General features: G+C 45.1%; 1 protein-coding gene across 1 annotated transcript in view; it reads right to left on the bottom strand.

Moving 5' to 3' along the window:
* The window catches only part of LOC117347325 (dynein heavy chain 6, axonemal-like), a 2,502,256-nt gene that overhangs the window by 2,293,322 nt on the left and 191,254 nt on the right, over nt 1-17,680 (bottom strand). The window contains 2 exon segments of the mRNA XM_033918113.1: nt 7,914-8,037; nt 8,130-8,264. Coding sequence (XP_033774004.1) covers nt 7,914-8,037; nt 8,130-8,264 — 259 coding nt within the window.

The raw sequence follows: 17,680 nt of genomic DNA, 5'->3' as shown, positions 1-17,680 counted from the left end.
GCAGCAATGGAAGCAGCAGACAGAAGCAGGAAGTTGAGCTACCCAGTTTTCAGCACCATCTGCCATATGTACGACTACCTCCCCTCTGGGAGGTGGTCTTATGTATGCACTCGATGCGGGGAACTGGAGAGCCTGAAGAAACAAGTCAGACTCCTGGAAGGCAGAATACTGGAACTAGAAGCACTTTGAGCAGTGGAGGAGGAGGACAGAAAGGCATAAAACTTCAAGGCAGAGGAAACTATTGAGGAAGATGTCCAGGAGCTACAGAAGTTCATCAAGGAGGCATACAGGGAGGCCATGGAAAATCACCAGCAACAGTGGAACTGCCAAGATACACCTACACTGAGTGAGGACCACCTGGAGGATAACCACAAGGAAGAAATGGGTGGCACAGCAGCAATACCTGGAAACAGCAGAGGGAACCCACAGGAAGATGAGTTCAGTGCAAGCCAACGCCTGGATGAGGGAAGTTGGAAGTGCACAGAGGACACGGACCTACGACTGGAGAGATGGACATGCATTGGGGACTTTGACCTGTGGCTGGAGAGACAAGAAAAGATAGAGAGGACAGCAATCATTGTGGGGGACTCCATCATCAGACAAGTCGACAGCCACATAGCGGGAGGAAGACTGGATCGGCTGGTGACCTGTGTACCAGGAGCCAAGGTAGAAGACATAGTGAGCCACAACGACAGGATCATCAACAGCGTGGAAGAGGAAGATATAGCGGTGGTGATCCATGTGGGGACAAACAACGTGAGCAACAGGAACTACAACAGGAAAGTACTGAAGGACCAGTTCCGGATGCTAGGAAGGAAGCTGAAGACTAGAACACAAAGGATAGCGTTCTCAGAGATCCTGCCGGTACCCAGGGCCGACGAGAAGAGGCAGACGGAGCTGCAAGCAGTCAACTCATGGATGTGGCACTGTTGTGAGGAAGAAGGATTCCACTTCGTGCACAACTGGATGACGTTCTAGGGGAACAGCAAGCTATTCAGAAAGGATGGACTCCACCTCAGTGAAGATGGAATGAGGCTACTTGCAAACAACATTAAAGAAAGAAATTGAGAAGTTTTTAAACTAAGAAGAAGGGGAAAGCTGACAGTCAACAGAGTCGATGGTTCAGGAACCGATATACCGTGCAGAAAGATAGCAGGGAAGACTCACCAGATCATAAGCAAGACAGAAATCCTGACAGATCAAAAGGGATACAAGAGGGAAAGAAATGCAAGAGAGTAACAGGCTGCAAACTCAAATAGATGTAAATGAATGCAAGGAGCCTAAAGAATAATATGGGTAAATTAGAAGCTATGTCACAAAAAGATAACCTTGACATCATCGGCATCACGGAAACATAGTGGAACGTGGAAAACGTCTAGGACACTGTGCTACAAGCTATACCGCAGAGACAGAGTGGCCCAAAAATGTGGGAGCATTGCCCTATATGTCAAAGAGGGAATTGAGTCTACCGGAGAGAACACGAAGAATAAGTTAGAGTCTCTATGGGGCAAAATTCCGGAAACAAATGGAATTAAAACGAAGATCGGCATCTACTACCGACCCCCAGGGCAGTCCGAAGAAATTGATGGAGAAAAGACAGACAAGATTAAATGCAACTGCAAGGGAGGCAACGCAGTTATCATGGGCGACTTCAATTATCCGGAGATAGTTGGAACCTAGGCACCTCCGGCTATGGTTGGGAGACCAAGTTCCTGGATGCTGTAGGCGATTGTTTCCTGGACAATCTTTCTTGATTTTTTCTATTTTCATTTAGATTAAGTCTTTTTTTTATTAAAAAAACAATTACTTTTAGAACAAGTTTCACCAAAAATCTTTTAATACCCCTCCTGATGTTCTTCTCTAAATGTTTTTCTTTTTGTTTTTTTTTATTTTTAAACAAATGTAGTTTATCCTTGTATTCCTTATGTATCTTTAAATAATTATGGATAAGATTATACGTTTATTGTTTTAAATGGTTTTTTATTTGTCCTCCCAAATTATTATTGTTACTAGTCTTATAGCCCGTTACATTAACGGGTGCTAGAATATATGTGTGTGTGTGTGTGTCTGTCTTTATTGATTTTTCTCTCTCCTTAGCTGCTTTCTGTGTTTTTTTGGGGGGGGGGGGTTTCCTTGGCTGTCCACAACCACCCCTTGCCTGCTCCCCATCCATTATCTCTTCCTTTTACCTCCACTGTGTCCTCCACCACTTCATCACTGCTCACCTTATCCAGCAGCAGCCCCTTTGTTTTACATCCCCCCTGTCCATCATCACCTTACATTAACGGGTGCTAGAATAGATTAGTCTTATCCAGTATGGCTATTCTTCTTATGTCTTACCCCCCTCTATTCAGGCTCCCATTTCCCCTTTTACCTTCCCTATTTCCACCTTTTTTTCACCAACTTAAAAATCTGTCCCCTTTCTCTGTCCTTCACCTCCATAGAACTCCCTCTTCATTCCCCCTTCACTTATTCTTCCAGCTCCTGTCTTCAGCCCCTTTCTCTCACATGCCCCCTTTTGTAGCCCCCCTTCTCCCATCTCCTCCTTTTTTCATCCCCAGCTCCCTTCTCTCACACATTCCTTTATAGCCCCCAAACCCAACCCCCTTCTCATACCTACTCTTCCAGCCCTCAGTTCTCCTCGGACGGTTGGGAGTGATCTCTCCCTCCCCCCTTTTCCGGGCATCCAATCTTGCTCCAGGGGAGTTTACTTGGGGTGGTGGGGTCACAGCCGCAGGCATCGGGAGTAGTTTTTGCTGTTGCTTGGGGGGAGGGGGGTTTGGGAAATCGGGGGTGGCGCTGGTCTGTTACATATGGGTGTCGTCCGGCTCCCCTGGAGCAGGTTACTGTTCCATCCGAAGGTGAACGCCAGTCCCAACTCTGAGCGATCCTCCCAAACTGATTCCCCGCTTGACCTCCCTTACCCGGGTTGCGTTAGCCAGCGCTAATGTGCGCAAGCGGCTCTAGCATCGGCTTCTCCACCTGGACCCTGAGCACGCGCCGCGCTCCGCCCCTTAGCTACCCGGAAGTACCGGGCTTCACTCGCCTACTTCCAGTAGGCCAAGAGAGAGGGTGGGAGGGGGGAGTGGCTGCCGTGGTGATCTGGCCGACTCGCTGGTGACAGGAGCTGCCGCGGCACCTTTAAAGTGAAAAAATAACTCTGGCAAGGGAGCCGGCCAACTGGCAGTTCAAGTTGGAGCTTTGGTCTGGCCTGCTCCCTGCTCGCCTTGCCATATTGTATTTTTTTATTTGAAAGATGCGGCGGTGGCTCCTCTCATGATCCCCACCTGCGTCGGAAGTCTGACGCAGGCGGGGATCGTGAGAGGAACCACCGCCGCGTCTTTCAACTAAAAAATACAATACGGCAGGGAGCAGGCCAGACTGAAAAACAGCAAGGAGCAGCATAGTAAGGCAAGGAGCAGGGCAGAGGGAAGAACCGCACGGCTGACAGCCGCCGCGTCCGACATCAGCCTTGGGGAGGAGAGAGGACTTCAGGCAAGGAGCAGGGCAGAGCAAAAATCAGCACGGGCCGACAGCCGCACGGAAAACGGACGCACGTGATGAAAGTGCGCATGCGCGGCCTAGCATTTTATTATATTAGATACGCATTGAAATTACTTGATATTGTGTTCAAATCAAAACTTTGATAAACTTGAAACTTGTCAAGGAGAATACGAGAGGAAATGCATTTCTGGACTTAATTCTAAATGGACTATGAGGACTGGCACCAGTGATCACAATATGATCCACTTCAACCTGGAAACAGGGGCAAAACATCGATCCAGAATGACGGGCACGGTGCTGAACTTCCGAAAAGGGAATTACGAAGGGATGAGACTCATGATGGGGAAGAACATTAATAAGAGGATAAGCACTGTAAAGATGCTAGAACAAGCATGGTCCCTTTTTAAGTACACAGTCACTGAGGCGCAAAATCTATATATACTGCATATCGGCAAGGGATCCAAGAGGAAAAAGTACAAGGAACTGGCGTGGCTCACTGTAATGGTGAAAGAAGCGATCAGAGACAATAAGGCTTTGTTTAAGGAATGGAAAAGGTCAAAAATGGACAAAAACTGGAAGAAGCACAAACAGCATCAAAGCAGGTGCCATAAGGTGATAAGTGGGGCCAAAAGAGACTACAAGGAAAAAATAACCAAGGAGGCAAAGAATTTCAAGCCATTCTTTCGATATAATTAAGGGGAAACAACCTGTGAAGGAAGTGGTGGGGCCGTTGGATGACCATGGAATAAAGGGAGGACAAAGCCATTGCCAACAAACTGAACACTTTTTTGCTATCTGTATTTACCGAAGAGGATATGGACAACATACCGGAAGCTGACAGGCTATACAAGGGAAACGAAGACTGGGAAACTGACAGGGTTGACGGTCAGTCTAGAAGAGGTATGCAAGCATAGGCTTAAAATTTATAATAGGCTTAAAATTATAATAGGCTTAAATATTATAAATTCTCCGGGACTGGATGGCATCCATCTGAGGGTAATCAAGGAATTGAAAGGGGCTATAGCAGAACTGCTTCAACTAATAGCCAATCTATCGATCAAATCAGAAAGAATTCCAAAAGACAGGAAGGTGGCAAATGTTATGCCAATCTTCAAAAAAGGTTTGAGGGGTGATCCGGGAAACTACAGACTGGTGAGTCTGACCTCGGTACTGGGAATGATGGTAGAGGCACTGATAAAAGACCGCATCATTGAGCACCTTGATGGACATGATCTGATGAGGACCAGCTAGCATGGCTTTAGCAAAGGAAGATCTTGCTTGACGAACTTGCTGCACTTCTTCAAGGGAGTAAAAAGACAGATAGACAAGGGTGACCTAGTCGACATTATATATCTGGATTTTCATAAGGCATTCGACAAGGTTCCGCATGAACGACTACTTTGAAAAATTGAGAGTCATGGAATCGAGGGTGAAATACTCACGTGGATTAAAAACTGGCTGGCAGATAGGAAACAGAGAGTGGGGTAAATGGAAAAGCATCACCAGTGGAGTGCTGTAGGGTTCGGTGCTTGGACCTGTGCTTTTCAACATATTTATAAATGATCTGGAAATTGATACGATGAGTGAGGTGATTAAATTTGCAGACGATACGAAGTTATTCAGAGTAGTAAAAATGCAGGAGAATTGCGAAGATCTGCAACGTGACATAAACATGCTTGAGAAATGGGCCGCAACATGGCAAATGTGTTTCAACGTGGATAAGTGTAAGGTGATGTCAATAACAAAAATCTTATACACGAATACAGGATGTCTGGGGCATTACATGGAGAGACCCCCCAGGAAAGAGATTTGGGTGTACTGGTCGACAAGTTGATGAAGCCATCTGCGCAATGCACGGTGGCGGCAGCAGCGAAAAGGATAAACTAAACTAAACCATAAGTTTATATACTGCTGGATGAAAATGGAAACAAGGGGGAGTGCAAATCAACAGAAGATTCTACCTTAGCTTACCACCCCTTCCCAGCTGAGCTGCACGCACTGACCTTTTAAAAAGTGCTGGCAGGAAGATCTTTGTTTTGTTACTGAAGTTGACACTGTTAGGGCAGGTGCTCTGGGTCTTGTCTGCAAGCTCCTATTTCTCTCGGGGTGAGAATTTCTCCAAAAATGCAGTCATTTGCTTAGCTTGGCTTGCTGGGAAGAGCCCATACCCAAGATGGAACAAAATTTGCAGAAATTTAAAAGCAGTTTAAAAGAGCTTTCTTTTTAAAGATGCCTTTAAACTGAAAATACAATGCTTTTCACTAAAAAATATATTGCTTATCAATTTTAGCAGTTTTTAAAATTAATAATTTTAGCAGTTTCCAAATTTGACATATATCTTTGCCAGCAATCCTTTTCTTTCCACTCCCCTTATGTACTTTCCTTCTATGTACTTTTTCTTTAAAATTGTAGTTCTCCCCCTCTTTCCTATTGTTTCTTGTGGCTTTAAAATGCAGTTACCCAAGTATGTCCTATATTGTATAATGTATATTTAATTTAATGTATAGTGTCCTTTTTATATTTTACTCTTTGTACAACGCTTTGTACCTTAGGATAAGGTGTTTAATCAAAAACATGAATAAACTTGAATGTCTTCAGGTAGTGCATTTTCAGGCAGGCATTCTTCTTTAAATTGGAGGTTTCTAGTGACAAGACGCACACCCCATCACAGGTGACCAAAATTGCACACAGTATTCGAGGTGTGGCCGTATCATAGAGCAATAAATACAAAGGCATTAAACATTTTCATATTTGTTTTCTATTCATTTTCTGATAATACCTAACATTATGTTTGGTTTCTTAAAGATCCTCCAAAAAAAAGGCTAATGCTCAAGCCAAAAAGTAATCTATATGTCAATCAAAAGATTGAGATAAGAGATTTTTAGGATCATAAGTGCTCGCAGTTGCATGCTATATAAATATAGCAAATTGCATAAAAAGAATGAAGTATATGATACAATAAGAGTTTAAAGGACCGATGATAGCTCACAAGATAGTTACATGCCGAGACTTGTTCAACTAGCATGCGACTGCGAGCACTTGAGATCCTAAAAATCTCTTATCTCAATCTTTTGATTGACATATAGATTACTTTTTGGCTTGAGCATTAGCCTTTTTTTGGAGGATATTAGTGTGTTACACAAGTGTTTGAAGGGACTATTTGGTTTCTTAAAGATGACACTAAACTGTTCAAAGTTGTTAAAACTCATGTGGATTGTGAAAAATTGCAGGCGAACCTTAGGAAATTGGAAGCATGGGCGTCCAAGTGGCAGATGAAATTTAATGTGGACAAATGCTAAGTGATGCACATTGGGAAGAATAACCCAAATCTCACTTACGGGATGCTAAGGTCCACCTTCAGGGTTAGTGTCTACCTTCAGGGTTAGTGCCCAAGAAAAGGATCTGGGTATCATTGTAGACAATACGATGAAACCTTCCGCCCAATGTGCGTCAGCGGCCAAAAAAGCAAACATGATGCTGGTAATTATTAAAAAAGGGATGGTTAACGAGACTAAGAATGTCATAATGCCCCTGTATCACTCCATGGTGCGACCTCATTTGGAGTATTGCATTCAGTTCTGGTCTCCTTACCTTAAGAAAGATATAGTGGCGCTAGAAAAGGTTCAAAGAAGAGCGACCAAGATGGTAAAGGGGATGGAACTCCTCTCATATGAGGAAAGACTATAACAGTTAGGGTTCTTCAGCTTGGAAAAGAGATGGCTGAGGGGAGATTTGATTGAAGTCTACAAAATCCTGAGTGGAGTAGAATGGGTACATGTGGATCAATTTTTCGCTCCGTCAAAAATTACAAAGACTAGGGGACACTTATGAAGTTACACGGAAATACTTTTAAAACCAATAGGAGAAAATTCTTTTTCACTCAGAGAATAGTTAAGCTCTGGAACGCGTTGCTAGAGGATGTGGTAAAAGCAGATAGCGTAGCTGGTTTTAAGAAAGGTTTGGACAATTTCCTGGGGGAAAAGTCCATAGTATGTTATTGAGAAAGACAAGGGGGAAGCCACTGTTTGCCCTGTATTGGTAGCATGGAATATTGCTACACCTTGGGTTTTGGCCAGGTACTAGTGACCTGGATTGGCCTCTGTGAGAATGGGCTGCTGGGATTGATGGACCATTGGTTTGACCCAGTAAGGCTATCCTTATGTTCTTCTTAGCTGTACATTGAGCTGAGGGTTTCAACGTATTCTCAATTATGACACTTAGAGATCCTTTTCCTGGGTAGTGACTCCTAATGTGGAACCCTGTATCACGTAGCTATAGTTCAGGTTTGTCTTTCCTCATGTATCACTTTACACTTGCTCACATTAAACATAGGTTATTATAACCCAAAGATCCTGAATGTAAATACAGTATCCCTTTAACTTTCATTTCAATATTTTGTATTAAAATACCTGTTTTTATGGATCCATAAAAGTAATCATCAGGTGTGAATCCAGCTTCAAGTAAGGCAGTTCGGCAAGCACTTCTAACAACTTCTTTTGCAAGCTCCCTGAATTCTGATAAGCGGTTTGCCACCTAGGAAGAGAGTATATTAGCTATATGTAATAATTCAAAAAAAACTGAAGTAAAGAAATTTTAAAGAGTTTTTTAAATTTTATTTATTTTACCTCTTCAAGGAGCTTGAACTGAGCATCTGTAAATTCTTTCAATGTGTATGTATAGCCTCTCTCAATACGGCATAGTACCATGTCACAGATTCGATAACACATTTCTTGAACATTAAGAATGGCAGGTCTCAAAGACTTATATATAACAAAAAAAAGAAAATATGAACAGAAAATTATTTTAGCAATATCTTAATAACAGATGCATTCACTGTATTTGTAACCAAGTTCTCAAGTCCTTTCTCTTTATTTTCTTTCCCTCTACTCACTGTTTTATGCTATAGAAATTATCTTCTGGGGGGGGGTTCTCTCCACATTCATTTTTCCTCTTATTAGGGCACAAATTGTTGCATCCAGTCTCTAACTCAGGGGTCCCCAAAGTCCCTCCTTGAGGGCCGAATCCAGTCGGGTTTTCAGGATTTCCCCAATGAATATGCATTGAAAGTAGTGCATGCACATAAATCTCATGCAAAACCTAACTGGATTCAGCCCTCCAGGAGTGACTTTGGGGACCCCTGCTCTAACTAGAGGTCTGGTTAGTTCAAGGCTCATGATTTCACTCATTTGCAGATTGCTAAAGTGGCTGGCCCTAAGGCAGGGGTGTCAAAGTTCCTCCTTGATGACCGCAATCCAGTCGGGTTTTCAGGATTTTCCCAATGAATATGCATGAGATCTATTAGCATACAATGAAAGCAGTGCATACAAATAGATCTCATGCAGATTCATTGGGGAAATCCTGAAAACCCGACTGGATTGCAGCCCTTGAGGGATTTTGACACCCCTACCCTAAGGCAAAGCTATTTCTGATTTCCAGTGGCAGTCATGGGTGAAACCAGGTGGACAGAGGCCCACCAACTGAACTCAGCTCACCCAGCACTGAATGATGGGGGTCCCCAAAGCTCACCAGAGAAAGACATAATTGTTCTTACCAGGGCCTTTGTAGCAGTGTACTGCTTGACTAACCTCTCCTCACTTTCCAGCTTCTCTCCCTCTCACTTTATCTCCCCTCCCCCATGGTTCAGCTTTCCCTCCCCTCCCACCTGCTTATCCACCATGGCCCACTCTATCAACACCCCTCCTCCTCCCCCCCTCACCCCCGCCGCCATCAGTGTACCTTTTACAATTTAATTTCTGGAAATCACTTTGTGGCCAGCCCCAGAGCCCTCTTTCTGATGCAATTTCTTGTTTCTGTAAAGGGGGGACACAGTCAAAAGTAAGATTCTGGGGTCAACTGTGAGCAGCATGAGTGAAATTGCTGCTTGCTGCTAGCGACCTCCAGACATGAAGCCCTAAAAGGTACACCAGGGAGGAGCGGTGTTGAGAAACTGTGGAAGATGATAGTCATCGGAGGTAGAGGAAGGGTTGGAGAGAATTTTGTGTCCACCCAAGATTGGCCGTCTTGCTAAACCATTGGTCTTTATGACTTCTACAGAAGTCCTGGGACACCAAGAATATGGATACCATATTTGTGAAGCCAAAAAAAGGACACATGGTCCCACCCCTTGCCTCGCCCCTCACCTAGACGATTGCCTGCTGTGTGCAGTCACAGTTGCATCAAGCTATAACTGCATTCCATGCGACTTGGCCTCCATGGCATCCCCATCCTTTCTTCTGCTGTTCCCATGATATATCAGACTTTCAGTTGTGAGTCTATAAAATACTGAGTGGAGTGGACCAACCCTTGAGTTGATAACCATGTGGAAACAACATTAAACAGTTCTCCAGTTGTAACAGATCTGAAGCATCAGGGGGCAATTGAAAACACTAACAAAACACCAAAATAGCAGGCTCTGTGGGCTTTATTTCAAAGCGTAACCAGGGAAACTAGCTCTATTTCCTGACTATAGTCAGGTTCAGTGCCTGTCCCTCTCAACTTTTTAAAAACATTCAGCAACTGGTCACATATAGCAATATGTGACATATATAAATGTCAAAATGTACAGCACTGTGTATGCTTTTCAGCAATATATAAGTGATAAGTAGTACTAGTAGTAGCCCCAGAGGTCTCAGTAACACATGCAGAACACAAGTTACAGATTTATTTATTTATTTATTTATTTTTTGGGGGGGAGTTGACAAACATCTCTGTCTTAAATCCATAGCATCCATTCAGTGGCATACCAAGGGGGGGAGTCCGCCCCGGGTGCACGGCTTGGGGGGGTGCACAGCCGGCCAGGTCTGGGTCTTCCTGCCCTTCCTTTCCCCCGGCCGCGCCGCTACGATCTTACCTCCCCCCGCAGACAAGAAGTCTTTCCGACATTAATTCTGACGTCGGAGAGGACATTCCGGACCAGCCAGTCAGTGATTGGCTGGCCCGGAACGTCCTCTCCGACGTCAGAATTGATATTGGAAAGACTTCTTGTCGGCGGGGGGAGGTATGATCGTAGCGGCGCAGGCTGGAGGAAAGGAAGGGGTGAGGCGCTTTTTTTTTCCGCGGCAGGAAGGGCAGGATGTAGGCAGGCTAGCTGGCTGGCTTTAGCGTGGCAGGGAGGGAGGGAGATAGGTAGACAGGCAGGCTGGCTTTGGGGTGGCCAAAATCTGAAAGGTAGTGGGGGGGGACAAAAGGAGGCACTGGGGGCACTAAAGACACAAGAAGGGGGCACTGGGGGCACCATGGACACGGGATGGAGGCACTGGGGGCACTATGGACATGGAGAGTGTGTGGCGCAGTGGTTAAAGCTACAGCATCAGCACCCTGGGGTTGTGGGTTCAAACCCACGCTGCTCCTTGTGACCCTGGACTGCGATAGAGAACTTACACTCGGAATGCAACAAATTTTCATTTTTATTACTTTAAATTCTAGGATAAGTTTTTTTAGAGGACTTCTGTTCAATAACACCAGGTGGATTTGGAAAAACGTAAAGAAAGTAACAACTGAGCCCAAGCAAATGACTGATTAAAATGATGATTTTAAGGAAGATTGAAAATTTAGAAAACCAACAAAAAAAATTTAAAATTTAAGGATTCTTAATTTTCTGATTGCTAGGTTTATGTCTCCACAGGAACTCTTTAAGAACTTTATGTTAACTGTTCTAAATATTCCTGAAGCTAGTCTCCCCCCCAATACAGAAAATTTATTATTTAAAACAAATGCAAAAGGAAAAAAAGCTGCGGTAGCTGAAAATACACAATTGGATGTTTCTGCTATTTTGCAATCTTCTGATATTGAAATCCGGGGACAGGGCAACATTGTTGGTCTTTCTTGTATTCTTACAGGATAAACAAATGTTGGTTGAAATTATACTTTAAGTTTAAAACAGATCACCTATTTAGGTGAAAGGGTATACATATTTCTAGATGTCTCAAAGTGGACACAATCCAGGAGGAAAGAATTTTTTTTTTTGTGTAAATATGTTTTATTGAACAAGAAAAGCAGCATACAGTGAATCAAAACTTTTTTCTCCATACCAGCACGGTTCCCAATCCCCCCCATCCCCCCCACCCACCCCACCCAGGCAGCAGCAACTAGAACCAGTGTGAGAAACAAACAAGAAGCATCTCAAGTAGCCCAGAGTTGTCTACGAACATAGGGAGTAAAGGTCAAACTAAAAGAATACCAACATTGGCGAAAGAGTCTGCCTGTCTTGGCTGACATGTCCACTATGTCTCTGCGCTCCAGCAACATTTGCTGTAGCATTAATGCTCTCCACTGCTGAATAGTCGGGGGTTGAGAAGAAAGCCACTGCAACAGAACACACTTCCTCCCCAGCAGTATAGTCCTCTTAAGAAAGGCCGAACAGCCCGGCTTGGGCGGGTGGAAACGAATCTGTAGAGTAATGAGAAAACTCGCCGATTTAGCCTGCATGGGGGTCCTGGATCTAGTCAAATATTTTTCCATGCACTAGCGCTAGCCCAATCTGTGGCGTGCGTGCAGCGGGTGGGGTTCGTTTGTCCGTTTTCAGCGAAAAGTCGGCAGGGCAGTCCCGGAGCGAGCGAGGAGACGTCCTCACGCGCTCATGACACCACGTGACCCTCGGAAAGAATTTTTAATTCTTCGTCCAAAAGTGATTGCTTTGGGGACAGTGTTTCAGTTGAGATTTCCATGTAAATATTTTGTCTTATATCAAGGGAGTAATTATATTTTCTTTGAACCTGCCCAATTAGGTTTTTTTCTAGAGAGTAAAGGAGGCTCGACACTAGCCAGAATGAAACAGGTTATAAATGCGGTATTTAATTAATAGATAGGTTAATATCTTATTACTGCTTTATTTCTTTTCTTTGTATATGAATTCCCCTTTTCCCAAGGGGTTTTCTTACTTTGCCTCTTATCCTCAGATTGTGGACTGTATTAGATAAATATTTCATTGTTTAAATTTCTGGTGCTTAGTCCGAATAACTAAGTGAGTTTTACACTTTTGTATTTCTTTTATCATCTATGGTATATTGGATGTATTGAAATGATAAATAACAAAAAAAAAAAAAAAAAAAGAATGGCTTGAAGTTTTTTTGCCTCCTTGGCTATTTTTTCCTCGTAGTCTCTTTTGGCCCCTCTTACCGCCTTATGGCACCTGCTTTGATATTATTTGTGCTTATTTTCCAGTTTTCGTCCATTTTTGACCTTTTCCATACCTTAAACAAAGTCTTCTTGTCTCTGATTGCATTCTTTCACTGCTACAGTGAGCTATCCCGGTTTCCTTGTTCTTTTTCCTCTTGGTTCCCTTGTTGATACGCGGTATATAGTACTCCCCTGAAATTCGCGAGGTTACGTTCCAGGAACCCTCCGCGAATTTTGAAAAACCACGAATGGGTTTTTAGGCAGGGAGACAGGGAGAGGGCAGCAGGAGATACAGGAGGGGGCAGCCGGAGCGCCGGCAAATGGAAGGAAATCACTAACTGTATGCTCCGACCGCCTCTTCCTGTAACTGAAGGCGGGCCTCACCAATCAGGAGCTGCTTTGACACGCAGCAAAATATAAAGACACTGCTTCCCAGCATCCCTTCTACATTCATACCACCTTGCGCCAGTCCTCGTATCCATTTTAGAATTAAGTCCAGAATTGCATTTCCTCTCCGTTATTTTCCTTGACAAGTTGTTCCAGGAAGCAATCGCCTACAACATCCAGGAACTTGGTCTCCCTACCTACAGCCGGAGGTACCTAGGTTCCAATCTATCCCCGGATAATTGAAGTCACCCACGATAACTGCGTTGCATCCCTTGCAGTTGAGTCCAATCTCATTGTAATTCTCCATCAATTTCTTCGGACTGCCTGGGGGTCGGTAGTAGATGCCGATCTTCATTTCCATTCCCATTTGTTTCCCGGTATTTTGACCCATAGAGACTAACTTATTTTTCATTTCCAGCGTGTTCTCTCCGGTAGACTCAATTCCCTCTTGACGATACGGCAATACTCCCACCTTTCTGACCCACTCTGTCTCTGTCATCAAAGTGGAGAGTACAACACTCGAGGTCACAAGCAGCTGGAGGAAGTTTGGGAATGAAATAGAACAAACCAACACAGTGGAGAAGATGTTGGTGTGCAATTTTATTCAACAAATCAACGATCGTTATGCGATGGCTAGACACACATGTTTTTGCCTTTGGCCTGTCTCGGAGGGGGGGGCCTACAATATATATATACAAAACAATAATGAATAAATATTCCCCTTATTTTGTTAATTTTATTATCATGTACATCGCTTAGAATTTAGATTAAGCGATTAATCAAATTAATTATATAAACTGGAAACTTGAACAAATGTCTTCCCTATAGGAGGAAAGCATCTGTCTCCAAATGATGAGTATAGTCTGAACAGAAGTGAGGAAGCTTGATTGGTCAAGATGTAAAGAGATCTATTTATCAAGTCCCCTAGGTTGAGAAGATCTGATGTAAAACAGCCGAGTTGAGTGACTACTTGTGAAGTTTAAGGAATCTGCTCAGTCTGCCTGCCAGAGTGTTTTGTTTGCCTGCTAGATATACAGTCTTGAGAAAAAGTACCCCTTTGTGTTTTGTTTACACAGTACATGGTTTCATGATTGTCTATCTGGATCAGTATTACTTTGTTGAGAAGACAATTTTGAAAGGTCTGAAGAGCATTGTGAATCGGTCATAGCTCTACGAGATTGGTGTGGAAAGATTTTTCTTGGACACTCCAGAGAGCTCTGAGTGTGAAGGCTATCTAGGAGAGCTCTCCATCCTAACATGTAGGCATCTATTGATAGCACTTTCTGATGTGGAGGAATAATGTAGGTCTCTGGACAGATTTGCCGGTACCAACCCCACTGAAGGGACTGACTTAGCAGGGAGGGTGATCTGAGTTTCTGGGATGGCTGATCTGTGGCTTGAGGCCACTGAGAGGCAAGAGTCCACTGAGGCAACTCTGAGGTGAAAGGCATGCAAGTGGAGTTACATGAACTGTAGAAGCCATGTGTCCTACAAATCTGCATCATCTGTCTTGCAGTGATAGTTTGGAGAGTAGACATGTGTTTGCAGAGGGTGAAGCAGAGTGTCTATCCTCAGTTGAAGAAGGTAAGCAATGAGTCTGAATCCCAGTGAATTCCACATTTCTGGGTTGGTTGAAGATGGGTCTTCTGGTAATTGACTTGCAACCCTAGAAGTTCCAGGAGAAGTATGGGCTGAGGTGAGGCTAACTGAGCAGCTTGAGGTGACAACGCCAGTCATCGAGTTAAGGGAATACATGAAAGCCATAAGAATTGAGCATTGCAAACCATTCCAACTAAACATTTTGTGAATACCCTGGTGCTGACACTAGCCGAATCGCAGCACCTGTATTGGAAGTGTCGTCTTCCTATCTGAAAGTGAATGATACTTTCTGTGGACTGTAAGGTTTGGAATATGTATGTATGTATCTCTGAGATCCAGAGAGCATAGCCATCATCTTTCTCCAAGAGAGGAAATATAATCGATGGTACTGGTACCAAGTACTTTTTTTCATCGCCATTGCGAAGGATTTTGATTTGAAGTTTCTGTTTGTAGATTGATTCAACACGGGCAATTGTTTGATACCTCTTAGCAGTCCATTTTATACCTTGTGCACCATGAATCCCTGAGGAAGGCGTGTTGTCCGAAACACGGACCATGTCGGGTCCTTGGTTGCTTTTTATCATTGGTATAATAAAAATTGCCTGCATCCTTGTACATAGCCTGCAGTTCTTGTTTGGTTGTTACTGTATCAAGACTGATATCGGTACAGTAGGTGCCGAGGTGTTGGTGACCTTGATAACGACGCATGCCTCTGAGGTAAGAAATAATAACAAACTAAGCCTCAAAATCAGACTTGCTTGAAGAAACTAGAAGTTTCGAGTCGCCCGCACCGCGCATTTGCAAGTGCCTTCCCGCCCAGCACAGGGCGTGTCTCCTCAGTTCAGATAGCTAGCAGAGAAGCCAACCAGGGGAGGTGGGTGGGTTGTGAGAATAGTTGCCTGCTGTCTCTGGATAACACCTGTTACGGTAAGTATCTGTGCTTTATCCCAGGACAAGCAGGCAGACTATTCTCACATGTGGGTGACCTCCAAGCTAACCAGAATGGGATGGTGGGAGTGTTGGCAACTTAGGAGAATAAATTTTGTAATACTGTTTGGCCAAACTGTCCATCCCATCTGGAGAAAGTATCCAGACAATAGTAAAAAGTGAAGGTATGAACCGAGGACCAAGTAGCAGCCTTGCAAATTTCCTCAATAGGTGTAGATCTGAGGAAAGCTACTGAAGCTGCCATTGCCCTGACTTTATGGGCTGTGACTTTACTGTGAAGGGGTAATCCAGCCTGGGTATAGCAGAATGAGATACAAGCCGCCATCCAGTTGGAGATGGTACGCTTAGAAATAGGATGTCCCAATTTATTTGGATCGAAGGAGACAAAAAGTTGAGGAGCAGTTCTGTGTGGTTTGGTGCATTCCAAGTAGAAGGCCAAAGCACGTTTACAGTCCAGAGTATGAAGAGCTGATTCTCCAGGGTGAGAATGAGGCTTTGGAAAAAACACTGGAAGTACGATGGATTGGTTGAGATGAAATTCTGAGACCACTTTAGGTAGGAATTTCTGATGAGAACGAAGAACCACCTTATCATGATGGAACACAGTGAAAGGTGGGTCAGTAACTAAAGCTTGCAGCTCACTGACTTGTCGAGCAGAAGTGAGGGCAATGAGAAACACCACTTTCCAAGTGAGATACTTCAGATGAGCCTTATCAATTGGTTCAAATGGAGGCTTCATGAGTTGAGAAAGGACAAGATTGAGGTCACCTGCAGAGAAGGAGAATGGTATCTCTGAGCATCGATGCATTGGGGTGCGTTGATGAAGTCAACATTTGAGAAGACTCTGACGCTCTTTAGGGTGGGGAAGAATTGCTTGTGCTTCTTAGCTTTCTTAGTAGGCGTCGCCAATGGAGGCAAAGGAAATGAAGCCGACAAGGAAGGCACCGATGCTAGGTGCTGGTTTCAATGCCGATGATGGGCAGAAGTTTAATATAGAGAAATGCAAAGTGATTCACCTGGGCAGAAAAAAACAGGGAGCACGAATATAAAATGTTAGGTGTAAAATTGGAAAAGTGCGAGCAAGAAAAGGACCTGGGGATACTAATAGACAGGACCCTGAAACCGTCGGTTCAATGCGCAGCAGGCGGCTAAGCAAGGCAAATAGGATATTGGGCATGATTAAAAGGGTTGAGCCGAGCGCCGGCTGCCGATTCTCTGACCGAGAGAAGCAGGGGGTTCGGAGGAGCATCGGAGAGGAGGAGGAGGAGGCCAGGCAGAGTCGGGCAGGCAGGCGATCCAGCGGGGGTAGCGGCGAGAGTAAGCTCCGCCCACCCCACCGCATCAGAGGCAGCGTCAGCGCCCGGGCTTCCCCTTAAAAGGGTCAAGCCGAGCGCGGCTGCCGCTTCTCTGACCGAGAGAAGCAGGGGTTCGGAGGAGCATTGGAGAGGAGGAGGAGGAGGCCAGGCAGAGTCGGGCAGGCAGGCGATCCAGCGGGGGTAGCGGTGAGAGTAAGCTCCACCCACCCCACCGCATCAGAGGCAGCGTCAGCGCCCGGGCTCCCCCTTAAAAGGGTCGAGCCGAGCGCGGCTGCCGCTTCTCTGACCGAGAGAAGCAGGGGTTCGGAGGAGCATCGGAGAGGAGGAGGAGGAGGCCAGGCAGAGTCGGGCAGGCAGGCGATCCAGCGGGGGTAGCGGCGAGAGTAAGCTCCGCCCACCCCACCGCATCAGAGGCAGCGTCAGCGCCCGGGCTCCCCCTTAAAAGGGTCGAGCCGAGCGCGGCTGCTGCTTCTCTGATCGAGAGAAGCAGGGGTTCGGAGGAGCATCGGAGAGGAGGAGGAGGAGGCCAGGCAGAGTCGGGCAGGCAGGCGATCCAGTGGGGGTAGCGGCGTGAGTAAGCTCCGCCCACCCCACCGCATCAGAGGCAATGTCAGCGCCCGGGCTCCCCCTTAAAAGGGGGCGAGCCAACGGTGCGCGGCGAAGGCGAGCGGCAAAGGCGCTCGCCTTAGCGAGAGCGCCTTTGCGAAGGAGCCTTGCGAGGGAGCCAGAAACGCCAAGTAATTCACTTTCTTTTCTCTTTCCCTTTTCTCTCTCTCTTACCCACAGCAGGAGCACACCAACACTTCACG

This window comes from Geotrypetes seraphini, chromosome 1, assembly GCF_902459505.1.
Source record: "Geotrypetes seraphini chromosome 1, aGeoSer1.1, whole genome shotgun sequence".
NCBI lineage: Eukaryota > Metazoa > Chordata > Amphibia > Gymnophiona > Dermophiidae > Geotrypetes > Geotrypetes seraphini.
Note: the sequence above shows the minus strand (reverse complement) of the source record. Positions and strands in the feature narration are given on the sequence as shown.